General features: G+C 51.9%; 5 protein-coding genes across 5 annotated transcripts; 2 read left to right on the top strand and 3 right to left on the bottom strand.

Moving 5' to 3' along the window:
* Window positions 1-205: 205 nt before the first annotated feature.
* BP01DRAFT_375004 (CCR4-NOT core ubiquitin-protein ligase subunit MOT2) lies at window positions 206-6,180 on the top strand (the record flags this gene model as incomplete). Its single annotated transcript, XM_025576872.1, has 6 exons — window positions 206-258; window positions 320-386; window positions 475-590; window positions 675-1,043; window positions 1,113-2,941; window positions 3,926-6,180. 6 exons carry the CDS (start codon window positions 206-208, stop codon window positions 6,178-6,180), a joined length of 4,689 nt encoding a protein of 1,562 aa, XP_025430137.1.
* Window positions 6,181-7,721: 1,541 nt separating this feature from the next.
* Window positions 7,722-11,033, bottom strand: BP01DRAFT_89641 (beta-mannosidase mndA). Its single transcript, XM_025580210.1, has 5 exons — window positions 10,761-11,033; window positions 10,674-10,680; window positions 10,509-10,589; window positions 10,205-10,431; window positions 7,722-10,138 (listed from the first exon to the last, which is right to left on the bottom strand). The coding sequence occupies exons 1-5, from the start codon at window positions 10,948-10,950 to the stop codon at window positions 7,797-7,799; spliced, it is 2,847 nt and encodes a 948-aa protein (XP_025430136.1). The 5' UTR covers window positions 10,951-11,033; the 3' UTR covers window positions 7,722-7,796.
* A 707-nt stretch (window positions 11,034-11,740) lies between these two features.
* On the bottom strand, window positions 11,741-15,931 carry BP01DRAFT_424449 (uncharacterized protein). The gene is made up of 4 exons (XM_025579698.1): window positions 15,699-15,931; window positions 15,349-15,627; window positions 13,023-15,295; window positions 11,741-12,974 (listed from the first exon to the last, which is right to left on the bottom strand). Exons 1-4 carry the CDS (start codon window positions 15,820-15,822, stop codon window positions 11,844-11,846), a joined length of 3,807 nt encoding a protein of 1,268 aa, XP_025430135.1. The 5' UTR covers window positions 15,823-15,931; the 3' UTR covers window positions 11,741-11,843.
* A 2,882-nt stretch (window positions 15,932-18,813) lies between these two features.
* Window positions 18,814-20,824, top strand: prnC (delta-1-pyrroline-5-carboxylate dehydrogenase prnC). Its single transcript, XM_025575339.1, has 3 exons — window positions 18,814-18,999; window positions 19,059-19,528; window positions 19,577-20,824. Exons 1-3 carry the CDS (start codon window positions 18,865-18,867, stop codon window positions 20,700-20,702), a joined length of 1,731 nt encoding a protein of 576 aa, XP_025430134.1. The 5' UTR covers window positions 18,814-18,864; the 3' UTR covers window positions 20,703-20,824.
* A 12-nt stretch (window positions 20,825-20,836) lies between these two features.
* BP01DRAFT_358041 (sugar phosphate isomerase/epimerase family protein) lies at window positions 20,837-22,105 on the bottom strand. Its single transcript, XM_025575338.1, has 2 exons — window positions 21,668-22,105; window positions 20,837-21,579 (listed from the first exon to the last, which is right to left on the bottom strand). The coding sequence occupies exons 1-2, from the start codon at window positions 22,028-22,030 to the stop codon at window positions 20,923-20,925; spliced, it is 1,020 nt and encodes a 339-aa protein (XP_025430133.1). The 5' UTR covers window positions 22,031-22,105; the 3' UTR covers window positions 20,837-20,922.
* Window positions 22,106-22,160: the final 55 nt, after the last annotated feature.

Here is a 22,160-nt window from a genome sequence, read left to right as displayed (position 1 = left end):
CTCTCCTTCCTCTTGGGCGCTCTATCTTACTTGCCTCTTCTGCTCCCTTTTAGACCTTTCCGTTCACAAAACCCTCCCCTCCCCACCCCCTCCTCCTCCTCCTCCCTCCCCTTCCGCCCCGGTTCGGTTGATGGGTGTTAGTCTTTGCTTGTGATCGTCCTTCCTATCTTCATTTGTACATCGCACAGTTTTCCGACCTTGCACCATGTCAAGTCGTCAACAGATTGATTCCGTCATCGACGATGACGACGAGTTCTGGTACGTGTCTGGCCTTGCGCTGTCGGGTGCTTCCTCGGGCTGACAACCTCTGCTCCTCTAGCCCTCTTTGTATCGAAGAGTTCGACTTGTCCGATAAGAACTTTAAACCTTGTCCTTGTGGGTATCAGGTACGTCTTTCGCGATCTCTCTTCTTCTGTTTACCCTGACGGAGTCGAACGGCTCCTTCGCGTCCATTCACTAACTCATACTTTGCAGATCTGTCAATTCTGCTACAACAACATCAAGACCCACAGTGAGGAAGGTCGCTGCCCCAACTGCCGACGTGTCTACGATGAAAGCACCATCCAATATAAGGTTCCTGATGCGGACGAGTAAGTTAATTCCGCCGCAAATTGGTTTGCACCTACCCTCGGTCAGGTCTTGGCATTAACGGGATCTCTTCCGCATTTTCTTAGGTTCAAGGCAGACCTGGCCCTCAAACATCGCAAAGCCGCCGCTGCGAAGAAGAAAGAGGCCGAAAAGCGTGAGATCGAAGCGTCGAGTCGGAAGAACTTGGCCGGTGTCAGAGTCGTGCAGAAAAATCTCGTCTACGTGATTGGGCTCAACCCCACAATACGGGATGAGAGTCAGCTGCTGCAGACACTGCGCGGCAGAGATTATTTCGGTCAGTACGGTGATATCGAGAAGATCGTCGTTAGCAAGGCGAAGCCCGGCGGCAACCCGAACCAGGGCATTGGCGTTTACGTGACCTACGCGAGGAAGCAGGACGCCGCAACCTGCATAGCGGCGGTTGATGGGTCGGCGAACGGTGATCGGGTGTTGCGGTAAGTTGACATTCTCGCTCCCTGATGAGGCAAATCGCGACCGGTAGTCGGGTTACTAAACAATCGTAGGGCGCAATACGGCACCACGAAATATTGCTCGTCCTTCCTCCGAAACGAACAATGCCATAACCGAAATTGCACCTTCCTGCATGAGACTGGGGAGGATAGCGACAGCTACAGCCGCCAGGATCTCTCGTCGATGAATACCCTGTCCAGTCAACGGCCCAACGGAGCGCCGACTGCTCCCGCATACGCTATCGCTCCGCACGTTACTCGAACCTCTGCTCAGCCTCTGTCGCAACCCATGCGCCGCCAACCTAGTCGAGACGATGCCGCCGGCAGTCGGGTTCCCGATGGCCCCGCCCTTCCCTCCTCGGCTAGCTGGGCGAACAAGGATGCGGTCTTGAGTCGTGCTCGACGAGCTAGTCTAACCGGCAGTCAAGCGTCACAGAGCCCTCGGCCAGCCATGGCTACGGTGACGCCTGTCTTGGGAGAATCGAAGCCCGTGGAAAAGTCGCCGCCTGCTACGCAGCCCGAGCCTGTTCAACAGTCATCACCCCAGTCGGACCGAAGATCTTCAACTCCACGTTCCCCTGAGGCCATCCAGACCCCGCCGCAACCCGAGACCCCTCTGCTGGATAACCTTGTCAAGGCCGTGAACTCGCCCGACTTCAAGTTTATCTTCTCGGCGGCTGGACTGCCGGCGGACGAGATTGCTTTGATTGAAAACCATCCTTCCTTCATCGATCCGTATGGTGGTGTCAAACGTCGGGCCATGCGCGAGAAGGCCGAGCAGGAGCGTCTCAGGCGGGAACAGGAACTCCTCCAGTCAGCGGCTGCTGAAGAAGAGAGCCGGGAAAGTGGAAGCTTGCAGCTCGGAGGGGAGCCCGATGATGTGGCTCCGCCTCGAGGTCGCAGCGGCCGCGAGTCTCATGGTGCCATTCAACCCCCTTCTCAGCAAGGTACTACCGAAAATTCTGCCGTGGGCTCTCCAGTCTCCGCTTCAAGCCATCAGTTTCAGCAGCTCAATCAACAACTCAACCTCGCCGGTCGCAGTCTGACTCCTCTCCAACAGCAGCAGTTGATGATCCTCAAGTCTGTCAATGATCGGGCTGCCCTTGACCAGTTACAGGGTGGAATCAGCTCCGTGGCCATTGATCAAGCTGCGCAGGTCCGCCAAGGTCTGCTCCAGAGTCAGGTGGCGCAGTTGAATTCGCTTCAAGCTCAAAACCGTCAGAACTCTCGATTCTCTTTCGCCGGCGAAGCCAACTCTAAAAACCTGCCTACTGCCCGCATGCTAAGCCAACAGGCGTCGTTGATGCAGTCTGCTGGTACTCCTAATCCACTCGCGGCGCCTAGCCCACAGCACGGACTTAGCGGCGGCTACTTCCCCAGTGGTGTGCAGGGACCACCTCCTGGCTTGAAGACGGCTGGTACGCCTCCGATCAGCGGCGGTGGCATGTTCGCCCAAGGACACGGTTTCACCACGAACACTAGTCTCGGACTTGGAGCCAGCATCGGCAAGCAAGAAGCGAATCCCGACTTGATGCGTGAGTTGCTGCGTGGCCGCAATGGTGCCGGTGCCGGTGGTTTGCAGGGTCAAGAGGCCGCTAAGCGTGAGTTCATCCTTCCTTTCCTTCAGCAGCACCACACCCCCCCTCCCCTGACTCCTGCCAATAATGGCCTTCTGAGCTCTTTCTATGGCTCTCAGGCGGGGAGCTTCCCCGAATCTGGGCCACAGAAGCAGAAGAAGAAGGGGAAGAAGCACAGACACGCTAACACTTCCTCCGGTGGAGGTGGTGTAGTAGATCTTGCGGACCCGAGCATCCTACAGGCGAGGATGCATCAAAATGCTGCTGCTACTGCTGGGCAAGCACTGTACGGGAGTCAGGGCCAAGGTGGGTACAGTCAGACCATGATGTATGGCGGCGGATTCAACCGCTGGTGATTGTTTCCCCTCCCCTTATCATCTCATCCATACCTCCTCCTAATGCCCTAATTGCCCTGTCGTTCTGCCTTCTTCCCCTGTTACTGATGATGACTACCCTTTTTCTCTGCGTCCCCTTTTTCCTTTTATTCCTGATGACATGATATCATATTTATCTAGATGGGTCCGGGATATGATCTCCTCTTCTTATTCCTCATCGCGATGTTGCTTGCCCTTTCCTCATTCGTGTTGAATCCTTTGCAACATATCACACTCTTGCAACGATGCATTAAGCAAACGGCTCTTAAAAACAAGGAATTCGGGCGGGGCGTGCCTTTGGCGTTATCTCTCATGAAACTGTTAACTTCTGCGATTTTTCTTTCTTTGAACCTGTCTTATTTTGTGTCTTGAATTTTGCTTGCTGCCCTGTCTGTTTCGAGTTACGCGTGCAGCTCTGGCGTCCTGAGCCTCAGCGGGCCCCTTTGTGTCTCCAAGGTCCATCGCAATCCGGTGGCTTGTCGTTTACTCCTGTTGTTCTTGCATCCTTGCTGCTTTGACCTTTTAGCATCTTGGTGGCCCACTCGGTCTGGTCATGGTTTTCATGTACGTTAACCTCCCTGCCCTGGCTTTTGATAAACACAAGCAGGGTCCTCTATCCGAAACCAATATCTCACAACCACTGTTCATCTAGACACTTGCCTTGTGTGTCTGCCTGGCCATATCGGTTGGGGACCTTTATGTAATTAATTGCCTGCCTGCCTGCCTGCCTGCCCTTGTCGTATCTGCGCGTCGTCTCGTTCTGTCTCGGGAGAGTCTGTCACCATACCCTGCCTTTGCGAGTTCCTTGCTATCTTTGTCGTTTGGGCCTCCTCGTCCCCTGTTTTTGTCACTTCTACATGACATCACACGCATGCATGATTTACATGAAGACGGCTAACCGGGGTTGGTCTTCTAGTTGACGAAGAGTTCCCTCCGCTCGGAGCGCAGCCGAAGGACAAGCGTCCCGTTGACAGCTTTGGCTATCTCATTCGTTCTCAATTTGCCAGCGATTCGCAAAGCTCTGCTCGCGTTGGAACGCCGACGCTGCCCCCAGGCCTCCCTCTTCCACACGCCCATCCAACCGCTTTGTTTCAGAGTCCTTTGAATCCGTCTAGCCCGACCACCTCGGTTTCCGTTCCGCCGGGACTGAATCCCCCTTTCTCTCGTCTGGGGACCCCGTCTCAAGTATTTCAAACAGACATGTCCCGGCAACCGTCGCCTGAGGTCAAGGATACCTCTGAAGATGTGCCAGCGTCTAGTCGTGTCAAGAACGTATCTGAAATCTCATTGGGCTCGCCTGTACCCAAGTCGACTAGCAAGGCTCGCTTGCAAGCCAAGAGTGACCTATCTGTTGCAACGGACAAGCAAACTGCAGGCGCATCCAAAGCTACTTCTGCAAATGAGAAACCGGTTTCCACCCCGGTAAGGTCGAAGCCTATCAAATTGGATCTCTCTTTGGGCACACCCCAGAACATCCCAAAGGCAGATACGTCGGCTCCTAGCACACACGGACCGGTTTCAATTTCTGCTCTTGGCTCTCGTCCCAATACCCCCTTGACTGGGGTCTCACGAGCCTCTGATTCATCGGCTCCACGACAGCCAAGAGTCCTTCGCGTGGTTGATACGCCCAAGACGGAGACCCCGCCTCCCCCTTCTGCCCCCCAGTCGGTTTCGTCCCTTCCGGCTGCGAATAAAGCCCGCTCTAGGCGTCCCAGCATCTCCTCCATGAGCAGGCCAGATACTCCCGGTGACATGGGGTCCGAGGCCGATTTCTACACGTCAGCATCTGTGTCCCGTGCTAATTCCCCTCCCGCGTCGACCCGAATTGGCTCTGCCCCAGTGCGGGCTGTTACCAAGAGTCAAGCCAAGAAGGAGCGGCGCCAGAAGGCCAAGGAAGCGGAAGCCAAGAAAACGGAATCTTCCACGATAGCTGAAGAACCAGTGCAGGCTCCCATTCTTGGTCGCAAGCGAAAGACTAAGAAGACTCCTGTGAGCAATAGTGACACGACAGCTGCGAAGCCAGGAACTCCTGCAGAAGTCGAGAAGCCTGTCACTCCTGTCAGTGTTGAGAGCATTGAAAAGGAAGAGCGACGAGTCGAAGCGAAGAAGAAGACCAATTCCAAGGAGAAGGCACCCCAGGCCGCTATTCCCCCTCCTGTTGAGGTGAAGCAACCCCCCGAGCCTGAAGCTCCAGCTGAAGCTTGGCGTTCCAAGAACACTGTCGAACAGTTGATCAAGGATGCAGAGTCCAGTGGCGTTTCGATCAAAGACCTCTTCGCCGAGCGTACATCGCCTTTGCAGGTCTTGCTTGCGCAACTGCACCAATCCGGCCACTTGGATCTCAACAATCACCCCTTGTTTAACCCTACCAATCTCAGTCAACGCTTCGACATGAAGTGCACCGCGGACGATTATGAGATCCTGAAGCAACCCATTGAGCTTGCCGATGAACACCGCAAGGCCCTGCTCCGCGGAGAGCCCATTCGGATCCACTCGGACCCCGGCTTGCTGAAGGACCGCTGTCTAATCACCCCTCGCGGCTGCGTCCTTCGCCACTTGTCGCAGGAAGAGGAAGATCGGTACCTAGCGCTGGAGAAGAGCATTGCTTGGGCGGTCGAGTCGTTCCAAGATTACTCGTCTGCTCCCATTACGGAACCGGATGTGACCAATCGCGGGGGTGGTCTCGATGCTCTGTTCGCCACACCAGAGAACTTCAATATCTGCTGGGCCGATGAGAACTCGGTTAGTCTATCCTCCGTGTCGGCCTCGGCCTCGCTATCGGGCGGGCCTGAGGTCGCCAGCTCCTCGAGCGTACCTGCTCCACCGAATGCTCTCTCGGCCATGGAGGCAGACAGCACCCGCAGCCACAACTGGGCGATCGCCAATACCGCCGAGCTGGTCAACGCAACCGCCACCTCGGTGCGCTCCTTTGCTGCAGCCACAGCCAAGCACATGTTGGGTGCCGCGGGCGTCGTCATGGGCAGTATTCCGGATTTGGACGACGTCGTGGGCATGACTCCGGAGGAGTTGCGCTCTTTCGCGGTCAAGTCGCAGAAAGATTTGGAGGTGTCGCGCAAGGAGCTGGACACGATCGACAAAAAACTCAATGCCCTGGTTAAAAGGAATCGGAAGCTTGCGCAACAGGCCCTGGCCACAACCGTTGAGGGTTGATGCTCTGTGGTTGACCTCGTCTGTCTTTATCACTCTTTGTATCAACATCGTGGTTGTTTTTGTTGGTGGACATGATGCCTTTTTATTGTTATCGTGCCGGGTCTGTATTTGTACGATTACTGCATGAGTAGATTTCATTGCATGCATTGCATAGTATTTGGGATGGACAGGGTCAATAGCGCGTTACGCATAATGCATTACATGTTAATATTTCCAACCATTGTCTCTTGCGACCCACTCATGATTTCTAGCCACCATACGCAGTACTCGGTTCGGTGCGTTGGGATTGTAACATCGCCATCGCCATGATTGACTCGTCGACCGCTCTTCACCACCTGGAGACTCGAGAGCAACAGTATCAGCCACGGCCTGATTTTGAACTACTCCCAGACCAGACTCTTTATATCTTTTCAATTATGTCAAAGTATTTTGTGAAATTAATGTACAACTCCTATGCCTGTTCTTATACTAGAATTGCTCAGTTTTCTAGGACTGAGGATATTTATATTAGGACTCTGTAGGACATGGACATAACTTTAATTAGTCTTTTCTATCAGGGTAGCTGGGGGTTCTATGTCCAGCTGATCCACAGCTCAAATGAACCCGGCAGATCTGAGTTTAAAGGTCAGCAGGATCAACTGAGGCACACCAAGACTAGCTATCTCAATCAGTGCATGAGCGTCTCCCGTGAGCCTCTTCTGCGGTATATCTGTGGAGTACCTGGGTGGGGCTGATTGCGCTTTCAAATGTCGACTGTGCTACTCGCGAACTACTTCAAGTGAGGCATTGACCCTATACCGCTGCGATCCGCTTCCACCACCACGAAGAGGCTGTCAGGCTTGTTGAAGCAAAAGCTCTGGAATAGTTCCGAGTATGTTCGGGCATGAAGGGACACATGGGAGAGCGTATCCTCAAGCTCCCAACTGACGGATGCGACGGAACAGATGACTGATCCGTAGCGCGCTACAGCTAAGAACAGGTGAACAAGATAACATCACTTTGCAGATTTCAGAAGATGCCGAGGCCGGGTCTGATGAGCTTAAGATATAGGGCAAGGGTGGTGTCACGTGCTGCTCGACGCGCGCTTAGAGGTGCCACTCACTTCCTAGTAAGTTGTTGTTATCCTTTTAAGAATTAATCGGATCTGTGTATAGTTAGTTCCCTTTCTTTTTATCTGGACGGACGGGTAGAATTTCGAGGTTTTGGTTGGTAGTGTGGTTAGGGTTCTTGTTGGAGATTCTTTTCAAGCACGAAATGGATGATGTACTACCCTGATTCTGTTGTGTCCAGGAGAGTGGCAGCCCTTGGAGTCGATGTTGTGAGGGTGTTCGGTTCGACACATCATTGGAAGATAGAGGGATAAACAGTTCATGCAGAATCGAGACTAAGACCCACCATGGAGAATTAATTCAAGGGGGGCGGGTGTGGCAGTTCGCTGGTGTAAGACGAAATTGTGCTTGGAAGTGAGGAAGAGAGACGGTTCGTCTTTTGGTGCTGGTGCAGCGATTTCATGCCCATAACTAATAACCGCTGGCAATTCATTCGCTCATACATATACACACAAACTGACATCGTCAAAGACACTACTACTACCAATAACCCCCACTACGGATCATCTACACCCTCCGCTTCCCACCCTCATTCAAATCCCACAGACTCTTCACCGTTACATCCTTCACCCACTCCCCCTCCGTCTCATCCTCCTGCACCACAAACCCCACGACCTTCTTCTGGCCCGGCACCAGCACAAACGCATTCTCCTCGAAGTACCCCACCACCCCCTCGGGATGTTCCAGCCAAGTGTACAGCGCCACCCCGCCGGCCGCCTCCACCACGAACTTCTCTCTCTCCGCATCATACGTGAGCCGCACCCTGGGGTCAACCAGAGACAAATCCTTGGGGAACGCGGGGGTGAACCACTGCTCATGCGTGAAGGTGGTTTCCGCCTGGTCGTCGTCGGCGGCGGCGGCGGCGTTGGGCAAGCGACCCGTGGCGCTCAGCTCCAGCGTGAGAATGACATCCTCGTGCCGCGGCAGGGGCTGCTGTTTCAGGTTCATCCGGTACAGACGGGTGGTGTTGAGGGCGCCGACGTGGAAGGGCAGCGGAGCGGCGGGGAGGCCGCCGTTGGACGCGACGGGCCGCCCCGCGAGGTCGCGCCAGGTGAGCGTGACGGTGCCCGTCACAGGGGTCCACAGATCCGAGGTGACGTAGATGTCCAGGGCGCCGGTCGTGTAGTTCCAGAACGGGGAGACGATCACGGGCTTGTAGATGTCGCGCGCCACATAGTGCAACACCTTCCAGCGGCCGCCGTACTCGATCCCCGCCCACGAGGGCGCCTGCCAGATGTCCTCGAGCTGCCAATACAACGACCCCAGCTGGCGCTCCGGCAGGCCGCTGCCGCGTCGGTAGAATTGGATCTGCGATTTGTACATGTCGGCTTGGAAGAGCTGGGTCGCGTGGCACCAGGCGCTGAAGTTGGCCAGCGGGTCCGAGGGGATGTCCGGCGTCGGGTAGTAGCTGAGCACCCCCTGGGTCATCTCACCCATGCCGAGCGAGGTGTTGTGGAAGTTGTCGGTCATGAGGCCGCCGGCGGGGTAGTGGTGGTTGCGCAGCATGACCACGCTGCTGTTGAAGGCAAGATCGTCAGGGTCGGTGAGCGCTTGCTGCCAGGTCTGCAAGCTCGGCATGCTGTGGAAGCCAAACTCGTTGGCGAACCGACCCACCGGGTAGGAGCCGTAGTCGAAGGCGACACTCGTGTCGTAGTTGTAATGGTCTGTGTCGCCGTAGTATTCGCCCTCGGTGGTGTTGTCGTATCGCTCAGCCATGGGCACCGCCGCCGAGAGGTCAATGTCCAGGTAGCCGTTAGTCGTGCTGCTGGGAGAATAGGAGATAGACCGCGTATTTTCGTAGACGAGTGGCAGGAAGAGACTGACGTACATCTTCTCGTACTCGCCCACGTAGAAAGGGTACGCCTCGGGGTCGGCCGCCTCAACGAGCACAAGCATCAGCGCTTCGATCTCATTGCCTCCAGCCCACAGGGCCAGAGATGGGTGGTGATTGACGCGTCGCACATTGTAGACTACCTCCGCGGCGACGTTCTCTAAGAATGCCTCATCCGTTGGATACAGCGCATCACTGAATTGAAACTCACTCCACAGCAGGATCCCCTTCTCGTCCGCCAGATCGTAGATGTAGTCATGCAAGTAGGCTCCGGACGACCAGACGCGGAGCATGTTCTGGTTGCCTGCCACGACGGCATCGAATAACCGAGTCATGGTTTTCTCAGTGACTCGGGTCCAGAAGCTATCAGGCGGAATCAAGTTGGATCCTTTGGCATAGAATTCATGCCCATTGACTTCAAAATGCCAGTTCGCGCCCGGGGCAATTCCTTGGGCTAGCTGAGCATCGGTGATATTGCGCTGGTTGAGAAAGATCGTTCGGAAGCCAGTCCGCTTGGTCACTTCAGCGATGGAGCGGTTTCCCCCATCGGTGACCGCAATGGTGACATTGTAGAGGTTCTGCTCACCCAGGCCCTGGGGCCACCACAGCTTCGGCTCCACTCCATCCAAAACTGTAATTCCCGTGACAGAGCCTTCAGCGAAGGTGACATTTGTTAGTGGCTGGGACGCCAGGATCTCGCCCGTCTGGATATCTTTCACCTCAATCGCCATGGAAACGTTCTCCGGCAGAGTGCCTAGGTAGTCAAGACTGGCATTCACCACCCACGGCTGGCTCTGATCTGGCGGAAGGTAATTGATCTGTCCTTGCCGGTAGATATCCAGATCCGTGTTGCGAACATATACCCGCTCCGCCTGCTTCAACTGAACCACATATCCGGGCTTCCAGGGCCCAGCCGGTGCAAACGCTGGACCCCAGTCCCAGCCAAAATCAGATTGCTCCTTGCGCATGAACCAACGATTCGGGTATTCGTATGTGATTTGCACGCCCTCGGGCCATGCTAATCCCCATCGTCAGCGAGTCGTCCCACACCCGAACTCTTGCCACTTGAAGGACAACAACTCACTTGGAGAATTAGGATCCTGAGCGATTGCATCCACAATCTTCGGCGCGCTACCAAACTCGATACTCAAGGTCGGACTCTCACCGCAGCCCTCAAGAATAAAGGAGACATCGAACATGTACTGTCGGAACTGGTTGTTCGTTGCCGCGACGAACTGGCCGCAGAACGAGATTGAGGTGAAGGTGTCCAGCCCGTCGAAAACTAGCCATGTCGAGTCATAGTCATCGCCTCTAGGAGCGCGATTAGCATCTTCCGGCTCAAATCTGCCGCCCCAGGTTTACCCGAGTATTGGTTTGGTACCACTTACAAGCCTTCAATCTTCCCACTGGTATATGTCCAATTGGCATCCGCAATCCACCTCAGATTGAAATCGTTCAAATCGTTATACCTGAGGAGAGTGTGTCAGCTCGGCGAATGCACTCCCTCCCATCACCAAGAGAAATTGCAGAGATGGCGCATGGTGTATACTTACGGTTCATCTGTCAACAATAGACAAGGCACACGATCAGTAATCATTCCAATCGTCTAACCAAGAGACAAGAGAGGTCAGAATCCTTACCAATGATTCCCTCTCTTAGCAAATCCATATGCACCTGAGAGGGAAATCGGGCTGGCACCGTGCGATTCAAGGCGGCACTACTCAGTGTCCAGTCCTCGGCACTCAAATCTCGGACATACTGGGCTTCGGTTGCAGAGGGCAACAAAGATGCGCCTAATAGCGTGATCGCTGTGGTGGGTAGCGCACGCATGGTTTATGCTCTGGCAGGAAGAAGACACGTTTGGGGGAAACGCACTTCACAGGGAGGAGAAGCAAGAAGAGGAGAAAGAAGGGGGTTTATCCCAAATTCACAATGACAAATAGGAATTATCGGAGTTTAGCCGAGACAGGCATCAACAGAAAAGTGACGTCTTGTCATCATGGAGCCAGAATTGTCAAGTAATTAGTAGTAGTAGTAGTAGTAATCAAGATGGGAGGCCAGGGAGGGGGGAGAGGAACTGGTTGCACGGAATGCTTCCAACGGGAGTCGTTGTGGCTGGTATGCGGAGCTGGATATTTGGTTACTCGGGTCTCCACCGGGGGATCCTGGACCCTTGAAGGCTTCATCAGCTGGAAGCCATTGAAGCATGCGGTGGTGGAGACGCCAGCTCGCTGTAGCACCAAATCATTGCCAGAATGGATAAATCGGGGAGAGTGGGAGGAGGGAAAGTGAGTGAAAGTGAAGGTCAGTTGTAAGACTAGACAGAGGATCTCGAAATTGCCTTGACCAATAGATACAACAGAAATATTCTGCAGACTCACTGCCAAGACATTAGCGCGGGTGGAATATCGAGCGGGACAACATAAACTAAGGCCTGTTATTGATATTAATCTTATAAAGTGTTATCTATCCAGAAAGTTTACACGTTGAATATACATATCTAATGTTAACATATATTATGAGTCATATAACAAGGTAAGATTTATAATCAGGTGGAAGCTAATAGAGTTTGAAAGCATACAGGTGGCAAAACCTGTTATAATAAATACGTGAATAATCCCAGGCCCTCCTTTTGCAAAGAGATTAGAAAATAAAGGAGAGTAGACGACCGTAAATAATAAGATGTTATATTCGCATGTACTTCTCTAAGTAGATAACACTAGTTAGTAACGATCACAAGTCAGTATAAGAACTTGCCCTGATCCAAAACCAACACAAATGGTCGAAAATGTTACAGCAGCAGCTGATATCTTGAGTATTGACGGCAACTTCAACAGCTTTACTGAATTCCATGTAATCCAGGTTCCATCAGGACTGATTTCAAATCCCTGAGATTCCAGTAATTCAGGATTTACTTGAGAGAATAGCGAGTTCGCAAGGTAAGTCAAGTTAAGGACATCCGGATTATGATTTGTAATCAAGCGACTATAGTCCTCAAGCGTCCGCAGGCAGGCGCCACTGGTGGCGTCCCACAGCTTGACGGTCTGGTCGGCGGAAGCCGACGCCAGCAGCTTGGAGTCATGCGAGAAGACCACTGAGCGGACCCATTTACTATGACTCTCGAGCGTCTGTAGGCAGCCGCCGCTGGCGGCGTCCCACAGCTTGACGGTCTGATCACCAGAAGCAGATGCCAGCAGCTTGGAGTCATGCGAGAAGACCACAGAGCGAACTGTGTCTTCATGGCCCTCGAGCGTCTGCAGGCAGGCACCGCTGGCAGCGTCCCACAGCTTGACAGTCTGATCACCGGAAGCAGACGCCAGCAGCTTAGAGTCATGCGAGAAGACCACTGAGTTGACCCAGTGACTGTGGCCCTCGAGCGTCTGCAGGCAGGCGCCGCTGGCGGCGTCCCACAGCTTGACGGTCTCATCATCGGAAGCAGATGCCAGCAGCTTAGAGTCATGCGAGAAGACTACTGACTTGACCCAATTACTGTGGCCCTTGAGCGTCTGCAGGCAGGCGCCGCTGGCGGCGTCCCACAGCCTGACGGTCTGATCTTCGGAAGCAGACGCCAGCAGCTTGGAGTCATGCGAGAAGACCACTGAAAAGACCGAGCCACTGTGGCCCTCGAGCGTCTGCAGGCAGGCACTCCAGCTCTCGCCTATCATTGACTTGGCATTCATCGACGATAGTTCCTCAGACTCAAATTGAATCCTTGTTGTACTATTCCGAGGGCTAAAGAATATTGCTGAAGTATATACTTGGAGTGGATAATTCTCTATCATTATGTTATGATAGAGAATAAAGCGGTATGCATCTCGAGCTCTGTCAATCAGCTGGAGGTCTTTTGTTCTTGTCTACAATCTTATTAGAAAGATAAGTTATCAAGACTTATAGATACATACCTTTAATAACCCTTCAAGTCTCAGCATTGATCGAGCTCCTTCTGCTATCCTTCTTGATAGACTGAGAGCTTCAAGCCAGTGCAGCAAGTCCTGGCATAGAAAAGTATTGATTAAAGGAAAGCCTTCCAGTTCTTGGCTTGTCTCTTTGCCGCGAAAGTAGTCAATAAGATGATCTACCCAGAATAGACATGCATACCATGTACTAGCTAGTGGGTCTGGATCTGGCTGCTTGACTTCACTAATAGAAAGTGTATCGTCTCTGAGATTGTATATATCCCGTTTCAAATTTGCATGCACACTTTCCAAAGACTTTGAGAAGATAGAGTAGTGTATCTCTTGTAGCCCATTAGGAGCGATATGTTGAGATGCGTATTTCAGGAGAAAGTCTTGCGCGGACTGATGGATCAAGGTAACTGTGTCTTCTCGGAGCGCAAGGAAAGAGCCACAAAGTCCTATTAGCTTTTTCAGAGATTGCATGTCATCTGTGATCTCCTGAGGCAAGTCGACATAAGCCATAAGCTCTGATAATGTAATCGGCCGGTAAACGGTTGTTGTTATGCCCAGAATTGAAGTGCATATCGTAGCACTATTTCTTCTCAATGCCATCACCCGACTTAGCATTCGCATATAAAGCTCATCAAGACCAGCAGGGAACTCTTCTAGGTGGTCTTTGACGTCCCAATGATCGACATCAGTAAGTCCCCGACACACTAAAGCTACCCAAAGAAAGGTTCCGTTGGCATTCAACATCAAGTAATCCTGCACTGTATCTTGTAGATCCGGTTTGTATCCATTTCTTCTTGCTAATTCATTCACTTTATGGCGAATATATGATTCAACTGCAGTTGAAAGGATTTCCTCGTGCAACTCAAGACAATATTGAGTTTGTGTGATTTTGTCAAGTTCTTTCTCGATTTCTTGCCAGTCGCGGCTCGACACAATCCATTTTATTTGAGAATTTGCGGAAGATTTATTGACCAGAAGGCCAAGAAGCCTCTTTAAATCTGTGGTACACTCATCCAGTGCATCGATAAGAAGATATGTTTTTTTCAAGGTCGAGTCTCCAAGCATACCAAAAAAGATATCTTGTAGTTTAAACCATGAATTATCATCCTCAGATATACTATCATGGATATGACTGATAAGGGAGGGTTGTTTCTTGACAAGCATATATATTAGTCCCCGCAGAACTGCTGTAGCATTGTTGATACGGGTGTTGTTTGCTTGGCAAAAAAAATATATAAGATTGCCCTCGTCAGTCACCTCCTCGGAAAGCTCATCAATAATACCGCACATGAGCATCGTTTTGCCTTTTCCAGGATCACCCTTGATCCATAGGAGCTGAGAGCAATTGCTGTGCCTCCATTTTTTGAACTCTTCGTTATCGAGCACCCAGCGGTATGAGTCTTCAAACAGACCGCCTTTCTCATCCTGAATTCGCTTTTTATCAGCCTCAGGATCACTGGCATGAAGACTTTCTCGACGGCGTCGGTCCTCAGCATCTGTTAAGCGTTTCTCATTCTTTTGAGCGATGCTAACAAGCTCCTGCATCTGCTTTTGGATATTAAGAAGAATATGGCTCAGCGTTTTCCGTGATTCTTTCGCTTCTGCGGTCAGCTTGACCAATTGATTGACACCGGTGCCTACCAAAGCTGATTTAAACTGTTTGTCCAGCTCTGCCTCTTGTTGCTTCAGTTGATCTAATTGATCTTTCCAGTTATCGTAGTTGCTGACATCTCTGAAGTAGTTCTTAGTTCTGCTGCGATAAAACCTAAGGACACTCTGTACCTGGAAAGTAATGACAGCTTTGTATAGATCTATCACCCGCCCAGACAGATCTTCATTCACACCACTCTTCAGATATTCAGGTAGGAGAAGTGGCTCCATCTGAACATAGTAGCGCATTTGCGATGTCACATATGTAAGTCCTTCTCGATTTGCAGCTTCGGCGTTGGCTGGGCTTCTCAGAAGTGGAAGGATAAGTGAAATACCTGCCATCACAGCTGGCGCATACGGCACGTCCTTGATTGCATCTTTCACATAGTCCTGAGCCCATTCCACTGCTCCACCAACTCTGTCCAGCTCATCTTGTATACTGATCTCATGGCCTAAAAGTGTTACCCTGAACTTTCTGTCCTCAACATGCTTCAGTCCCAGCTCAATAATGCTTTTCATTATCTCTTGACGCGCAGCTGGATCATTCGCGGGGATGATGTTCTTGATATCACCGGTGTTGTCTACCGAGCCACGGGCCGAAGGAGTGTTTGACTGAGCTATTATATGATATTAATATGCTGAAGGGCTATACTTGAGATTTCAGGACTACCTTTGATAGGTACTCTGGATAAAAGAGTCTCATAGTCGAGTAAAAGCCCGGGCTGGTCGACTTTCAATTGATCATAGGCTTGGTCCCAGCGAGAAACAGTAGACGGTTCTGTGATAGAACAATTCGCAGCTTGCTCTATGTCTGAAGATGTAGTTATCTCTTCTCCAATAGTTCCTATAGGGTTGCGCTCTGTCTTGGACTCTTCGCTAAGAACGGTCGGGTCTCTGATAGGAGGGTCTGTAGTTGGCCGCTTAGTGATTAGCACTGCTGGGGCTGAAACTGTTATATATTAGAAAAGGGTTAAATATAAAAAAATAGAAGTTGTTATATTAGTTGTATCTATTTCATACCTTGAGGGCTCCCAGTTGAAATCCGAGTGTCAGCTCTATCAGGGTCATCTGTCTCTGTCTTTCTTGCCTTTCCCAAAGTCCTTTTTAAGACGCGTTTGAGAGAACAGCCCTCTTTACTACCCATTGTGTATAATGAATTACCCGAATGAAAATGTATTTGAGATCGATGGAGTAGAAGATAACGAGGAGAATTTGAGACAATTTTCAACAGATAGCAGATGAAGAGGATTCGGTGAAACTATCTATTTGTGCCAACACCAGCTGACTGAGAGCCATATTTAAGCGCCTTAAAACATGCTAATGCAGTCTGCTCCTAGTATCCAATCAGAGGCCTAGTCTTGCTGCTCAGGCAAATAATCTGTTCTTTTCCTTAGGCAGCAACTAAATTAGCGACCTTTAGCTGGCAAACAGAATTCTATAGATTATATATAAAAGTATACTACTTTTGATTAGGTCATAGTTTATGTTGCAACAGCTTGAGAGATGTTCGGGATGAATATTCCAATAGCTCAGAGAATAAGAAAAACATTATTACAGTAAATGGCAAGACCTAAACTATATATAGCGGTGGGGATTATGAAATTTATAAGAGAGGGGGACAAGCTCCTGGATAGTTAATTATAGCTTGCCTGATTGGGAGCCAGTTTAGGTGGCTGGTGCGTTGGCTTAATCCATAGGTGTGAACGAGCTGAAGCGGGAGCTTAGGATAGCAACTCCATTCCATGAACCACACCTTCCCACGCCTTCCCGATGAAAGGGTTGATTTGGCCAGGTGGTGAGCACACCAGAGACTCAGTGGCAATTATAGTGTGGTTCTCAGTTTAATATTCAATCAAGAGAGTCATCTTAGTTCCAGATTGACTACTAGGCCTTGTAGTTCCATTAGGCTGAGAGCAACAACCCCTCCTTGTACCCGGTAAGGCCACGTACTTTAAGCACGCTGCAAGATCATTGGTACACGTTGTTTAAGTGATTTATTAATAAGTACCAGAATATTCTCATCTTCACAGCTGTATGTCTTCCAGCACTACTCTGTATAGTCGCTGTGTTGCCTCAGACATATTTTCACGTCTCTTAGCGTTGTTTACTTTACAGCAAAGATCCTAAGGCTCTAATTAATCAAGTTGGCTTCTTGCCCACACTGTGCCTGCTTTATTTTAGTTAGATAGCTTTAGATTAGATGACGCTGCAGTCTATATTAGAAGAAGATACCCAGCGCAGCCGTATCCAAGTAGTAGGCCTGTTTTCCATGCAAAGATGAATATTATTAGTAGACATGAACTTTGATTGATCTGAACCTCGCAACACCATTCAGCCACCAGACCATGTAGGGTGTTTGCTTGATGGATAATTCCTACTACATAATAATTGACGGACATTGTATAAAGCACGATGGCTCCAAATTTGAAACCTACTCAACTGGAACTAATCCATCATGTAATTTAGAGTGGTTCCCTGACAACAACTCAGATGACTTACATCGCTGGCTGCAGCAAACAGTCAATCGTGCATATTCGCTCTAATCTATAGATATTCAGCAACATCCGAGCACCGCGCAATGGTATAGATCGCCCACGCAGTATTACTCTGCTTATGCTAGAAGCTCTTTGCAAACATCTAATAGAGAAGCTAGCTCTCTATCAAGAATAATTGCTCTACGCGTAAGATATGCTGCTCCTTGTGGGATTCAGTACTGCTCATTCTATGCCCAGATTCCTAGAACTGCGTAATTTCCGAACCGGGTCTAGTATGGACGCTCTCTCGTGGTGAGCTCGATGATTCGGATGGATTTGTCATGGGACTAAGCATGATGGACGGCGTTGCACGGCTTTTATCGATGCGTTCGAGGCCCTGAACGGAATCATGTTTGAAGGGACAGTACGGGACACAGGACTCTGAAGCTTGCGCTTCTTGACTGTGGCTTGTCAAGCGCCTTCAAGTCTTCATAGATCTGGGGAAGATAGACGTCTGTTATGGCGAGCTGGAAAAGTTCATGAGGGTGTAGTGAGATATACTAGGGATGGACAGAATGGGCTCACGAGATGATGCTGGGGGAAGTTGATCTGGAGAGAAGAGAGGACACCTGCATGGTTGGTTGATGGCAGCATTCGGCTACGATTTTTAAGGCAGTCCGCCGAGCGAGTCTGCATCCTATAGTAATCTTATCTTATACTTTCACTACTGAATGAATGAGCCAGGGAAACAGTGACTGCTGGCATAGGAATACCCGACCAATAGTGTCAGAGCGATTCACCGAAGGTATCAGGAGGAGTTGTTGCAAGCAGCCTTCTCTGTGAATCAAGGGCAATGTAGTAACTACCCAGTACTATTCGAGGCTTTCGGAACAGGCCCTGACCACCGATAAAGGCAAGGTATATGTAGTATGCTACTGGTATAATGAGACGCGATATTGAAGGCGCACACTATCAAGTTGGAGTGCAGCACCACTGCCACGTTCTACGGAATTCTGATTTGCGCTCCCTTCAAAGAGATGTTGTTACTAAGTACCATGGGCCCGAAGATGCTGGAATAGGTGGTATAGACATAGATTATTTATGCCTCAGGTATGAATGCGCGATAGAAGCTATTGAAGTTAACTCTAGCGGGGAAAGACCCACTAGATCTGGGGAATGCACTTGAGAATTTTGACAGGTCAACAGATGACATATTCAGGACTAATCATTATTTTGGTTAGTCAAGCCATTGACTTGATTTGACCTCGTTTCTACTCTGTACTCCGACAGATGCCAGACACAGAATGTATAGCAAAAATGCCAACGATAATCTATCGGGTGGTTCTCAAGGCGAGTGACCGGGCCGGTGACTGTGACCCACCCGGCATGTGCCGGTGTTCCTGATAGCAGCAGACATCACCATCTCCATCTCCCAAAATTCAATTACTCCTACAGTACAACCACAATATGGCACTGTCTCCGGTCAAATCAGTCTCCTTCCGGTCAAACCCCCTTGCACCGCATCGGCTGCCATCCCCATTGGCTGTGGCTGAGTCAGCTCACCGGCAGTAACCGCCTGTCCTCGCCTGCTCATCTGCAATTAAAGCTTCGTGTTTCCCCCGCGTCGCCACTCTCCTCTTCTTTCTTTCTCTCGTCGCCTGTCTTGCTTTTTGCGAAAAAGAGAGAGAGAGAGAGAGAGAGAGCTTGTCATTATGCAGTCTTCCTTGCTCCTTCGCGCCCGGGGTCTCCCCAAATGCGCTTCCCTCTCCGCCAGCCTGGCTCGCCAGTCGCGCGCCATGGGCTCCTACGCCACCTTCAAGGTCCCTCGCATTGACAACGAGCCCAACGTGAGTTTTTTTTTTTTGCGCTTGCTGGTCGGTGTCGCTGGCTGACTTTGGTCTGATAGAAACACTATGCCCCCGGCTCGCCTGATCGCAAGGCCCTCGAGGAGGCCCTCGCCCGCACCAAGCAGAGCGGCCCTCTGAACGTGCCCTTGGTCATCGCCGGCCAGGAGATCAAGAGCTCCGAGACTTTGGTTCAGTCCAACCCGGCCAACCACGCGCCTGTCGCCAACTACGCCAATGCCTCCGTCGCCGATGTCCAGGCCGCTATTGACGCTGCTCTTGAGGCCCGCAAGACCTGGGCCACCACCTCGTTCGCCGACCGGGCCAGCATCTTCCTCAAGGCCGCCGATCTGATCTCCACCAAGTACCGCTACGATCTCATGGCCTTGACCATGCACGGCCAGGGCAAGAACGCTTGGCAGGCGGAGATTGACGCCGCTGCCGAGTTGTGCGATTTCTTCCGTTTCGGTGTCAAGTACGCCGAGGAGCTCTACGCCACCCAGCCCGTCCACCACTCCCCGGGTGTCTGGAAGTGAGTGTTCGTGCCTGGATTTGTTGCGGATCCCACTAACTGGTGCAGCCGTGTGGAGTACCGCCCTCTCGAAGGTTTCGTCTATGCTATCAGCCCCTTCAACTTCACTGCCATCGGCGGTAACCTGGCGGGTGCCCCTGCGCTGATGGGTAACGTCGTTGTCTGGAAGCCCTCGCCTTCGGCCATCGCCTCCAACTGGCTCGTCCACCAGATCCTGCTTGAGGCGGGTCTGCCCAAGAACGTCATTCAGTTCGTCCCGGGAGACGCCGCTGAGGTTACCCACACCGTGCTCAACCACCGCGACTTCTCCGCTCTGCACTTCACCGGTAGCACCTCGGTGTTCCGCAGCTTGTACGGCCAGATCGCCAACGGTGTCGCCGAGGGCAAGTACCGCAGCTACCCCCGGATCGTCGGGGAGACCGGTGGGAAGAACTTCCACCTGGTGCACAAGTCGGCCGACGTGCGCAATGCGGCCGTGCAGACTGTGCGTGGCGCCTTCGAGTTCCAGGGCCAGAAGTGCAGTGCTACTTCGCGCGCCTACGTCGCCGAGTCGATCGCCGATGAGTTCCTCTCGATCGTGGCGGCTGAGACCAAGGCTCTGACCATGGGCGAGCCCACGACCTTCACCAACTTCTGCGGCCCTGTGATCCACGAGGCGTCGTTCAACAAGCTGGCCCAGGTGATTGACGAGGCTAAGAACGACCCCGAGCTGGAGCTACTGGCCGGTGGGAGCTACGACTCGTCCAAGGGCTGGTACATCGCGCCCACCGTCTACCGCACCTCCAACCCCGACCACCCGCTGCTGTCGCGCGAGCTGTTCGGGCCGGTGCTGGTGGTGCACACCTACGCGGACCAGACCGAGGCCGACTTCACACGGATGTGCGAGAAGATCGACCAGACGGGCGAGTACGCGTTGACGGGCTCCATCTTCGCGCAGGACCGGGAGGTGCTGCGTGCGGCGGACGAGGCCCTGCGCAACACGGCGGGTAACTTTTACATCAACTGCAAGAGCACGGGTGCTGTTGTGGGCCAGCAACCGTTTGGAGGTGCGCGTGCCAGCGGGACCAACGACAAGGCGGGCAGTGGCAACCTGCTGTCGCGGTTTGTGAGTCTGCGGTCGATCAAGGAGGAGTTCGTCCCCACCTACAAGGTTGCTTACCCCAGCAACGCTTAATGATACCATGATTATTGCATTAGTTTGGCGTTAGGTTCAATTTACTACTAGTAGTCCACCCTATTGGTTTTCCATCCACCAGTCTAGCATTATATAAAGATGTGTAAAAACATACAGCCATACTTAGTTCTTAGTAAACATATACATTACTACTACCACCCCACTCCTGTACCATATGATATATACTGTAGTACTAGTACAAAGAATCAATCCATGATCATCACGAACACCGCTCCACAAACTTGCGCATACTCCGCATCCCCTCCCTGGCATACTCCTGAAGCGGAACCTCTCTCCTCCGTCCATCAAACACCTCCATCGAAAACCACCCCCTGAACCCCGTCTGTAGCACCGCCCTCCCCACCTCCTCGATCGGCAAATACCCGCCTTCAGTGTACGGCAGGGGACGGAAATCATGACTCCATCGCGCCCGCGGTCGCATCCCATCCACCACCGTATCCTCCAGCGGCGGGTGTGGGAGGTACGCATCCGACACCTGCAGCAAATAGATTTTCTCGGCGGGGATCGTCTTGGCCAGCCGCGCCATACTCGCCTTGAACTTCTCCGCGGCCGAGAGGTTTGCCTTCCCGTCGGTCGTCTCGATCAACCCGTCGGACGTGGTTGGGTCCCCGTATTCGGAGCCGGCGGTCTGGAAAGTATCCAGGCAGAGACCCATGTTCGGGCGGTTGACCTCGGTGAGGAGCGAGTAGAGGGTCGACCAGTCCGGGCTGTGGCTCGACCAGCACCAGTTTTCGTAGGCAAGACGCATGTTCTTGGTGGCCAGGAGGTCGCAGAGTTGCTGGAGATCGCGGATGATGGCAGTTCGGAGGGAGGGGTGGGTTGTGAGGTTGGAGAGGGGGGTGTCGGTGGAGCCGACCTGAATTGTTGTTAGTATGTATGTAATATGATAAATGTATAACATCCATATAGGAAAGAGGGATGTATTCTTGCAAAGAGCATCGTACCTGCAACAAATCACACCCCAATACCTCCATCAAACTCATCCATCCCTCCGCCCGCTTGAAGGCATCCTCGCGCTCTTTTCCCTCCGGCCAGCCCTCAAAGTTGGCAAACGGCTGCAGCATCATCACTTGGACGCCCATCTTATCGCACACCCCCCGAATTTCCTTGGCCACCTCCCGTAACCCCTCATAATCATCTTCTGCTGTCTCCCCCCGAATCTCTTTCGCATACTGCAAAATGTCCGGATAGGCGAGTTCCACCGCCTTGAACCCCGCCTCGGACAGCGCCTGCAGCTTCGCGGGCAGACTGTCCGTAGGCTTCCCAATAGAACAGGTTGCAAACGAGAAGGGAATATCGAGAGTCATTTTGTGAATGTTTATCTGAATCAATGATAAACAATGTTTGTTTGTACAGGATCCATTCGATCACCAGGCGCTGGGGGAAGGAGTATTTACATAGACCATACGTCAAACTGCATGATGTCAGTGTCATTTA

The sequence above is a fragment of the Aspergillus saccharolyticus genome (genome assembly GCF_003184585.1).
Source record: "Aspergillus saccharolyticus JOP 1030-1 unplaced genomic scaffold BP01scaffold_22, whole genome shotgun sequence".
Taxonomy (NCBI): Eukaryota; Fungi; Ascomycota; class Eurotiomycetes; order Eurotiales; family Aspergillaceae; genus Aspergillus; species Aspergillus saccharolyticus.
Note: the sequence above shows the minus strand (reverse complement) of the source record. Positions and strands in the feature narration are given on the sequence as shown.

Excerpts from the sequence above, each read along its gene's own strand:
- BP01DRAFT_89641 (XM_025580210.1), bottom strand. The coding sequence starts at position 10,950 with ATGCGTGCGCTACCCACCACAGCGATCACGCTATTAGGCGCATCTTTG. Across the intron at positions 10,432-10,508 it reads AGTGGGAAGATTGAAGGCTT|AGGCGATGACTATGACTCGA; the intron begins GTAAGTGGTACC and ends TCGCGCTCCTAG. Across the intron at positions 10,139-10,204 it reads TCAGGATCCTAATTCTCCAA|CATGGCCCGAGGGCGTGCAA; the intron begins GTGAGTTGTTGT and ends GATGGGGATTAG.
- prnC (XM_025575339.1), top strand. The coding sequence starts at position 18,865 with ATGCAGTCTTCCTTGCTCCTTCGCGCCCGGGGTCTCCCCAAATGCGCT. Across the intron at positions 19,000-19,058 it reads GCATTGACAACGAGCCCAAC|AAACACTATGCCCCCGGCTC; the intron begins GTGAGTTTTTTT and ends TTGGTCTGATAG. Across the intron at positions 19,529-19,576 it reads CACTCCCCGGGTGTCTGGAA|CCGTGTGGAGTACCGCCCTC; the intron begins GTGAGTGTTCGT and ends TAACTGGTGCAG.
- BP01DRAFT_358041 (XM_025575338.1), bottom strand. The coding sequence starts at position 22,030 with ATGACTCTCGATATTCCCTTCTCGTTTGCAACCTGTTCTATTGGGAAG. Across the intron at positions 21,580-21,667 it reads TGGGGTGTGATTTGTTGCAG|GTCGGCTCCACCGACACCCC; the intron begins GTACGATGCTCT and ends ACAACAATTCAG.
- BP01DRAFT_424449 (XM_025579698.1), bottom strand. The coding sequence starts at position 15,822 with ATGGGTAGTAAAGAGGGCTGTTCTCTCAAACGCGTCTTAAAAAGGACT. Across the intron at positions 15,628-15,698 it reads TTCAACTGGGAGCCCTCAAG|TTTCAGCCCCAGCAGTGCTA; the intron begins GTATGAAATAGA and ends AATATATAACAG. Across the intron at positions 12,975-13,022 it reads GACTTGAAGGGTTATTAAAG|ACAAGAACAAAAGACCTCCA; the intron begins GTATGTATCTAT and ends ATAAGATTGTAG.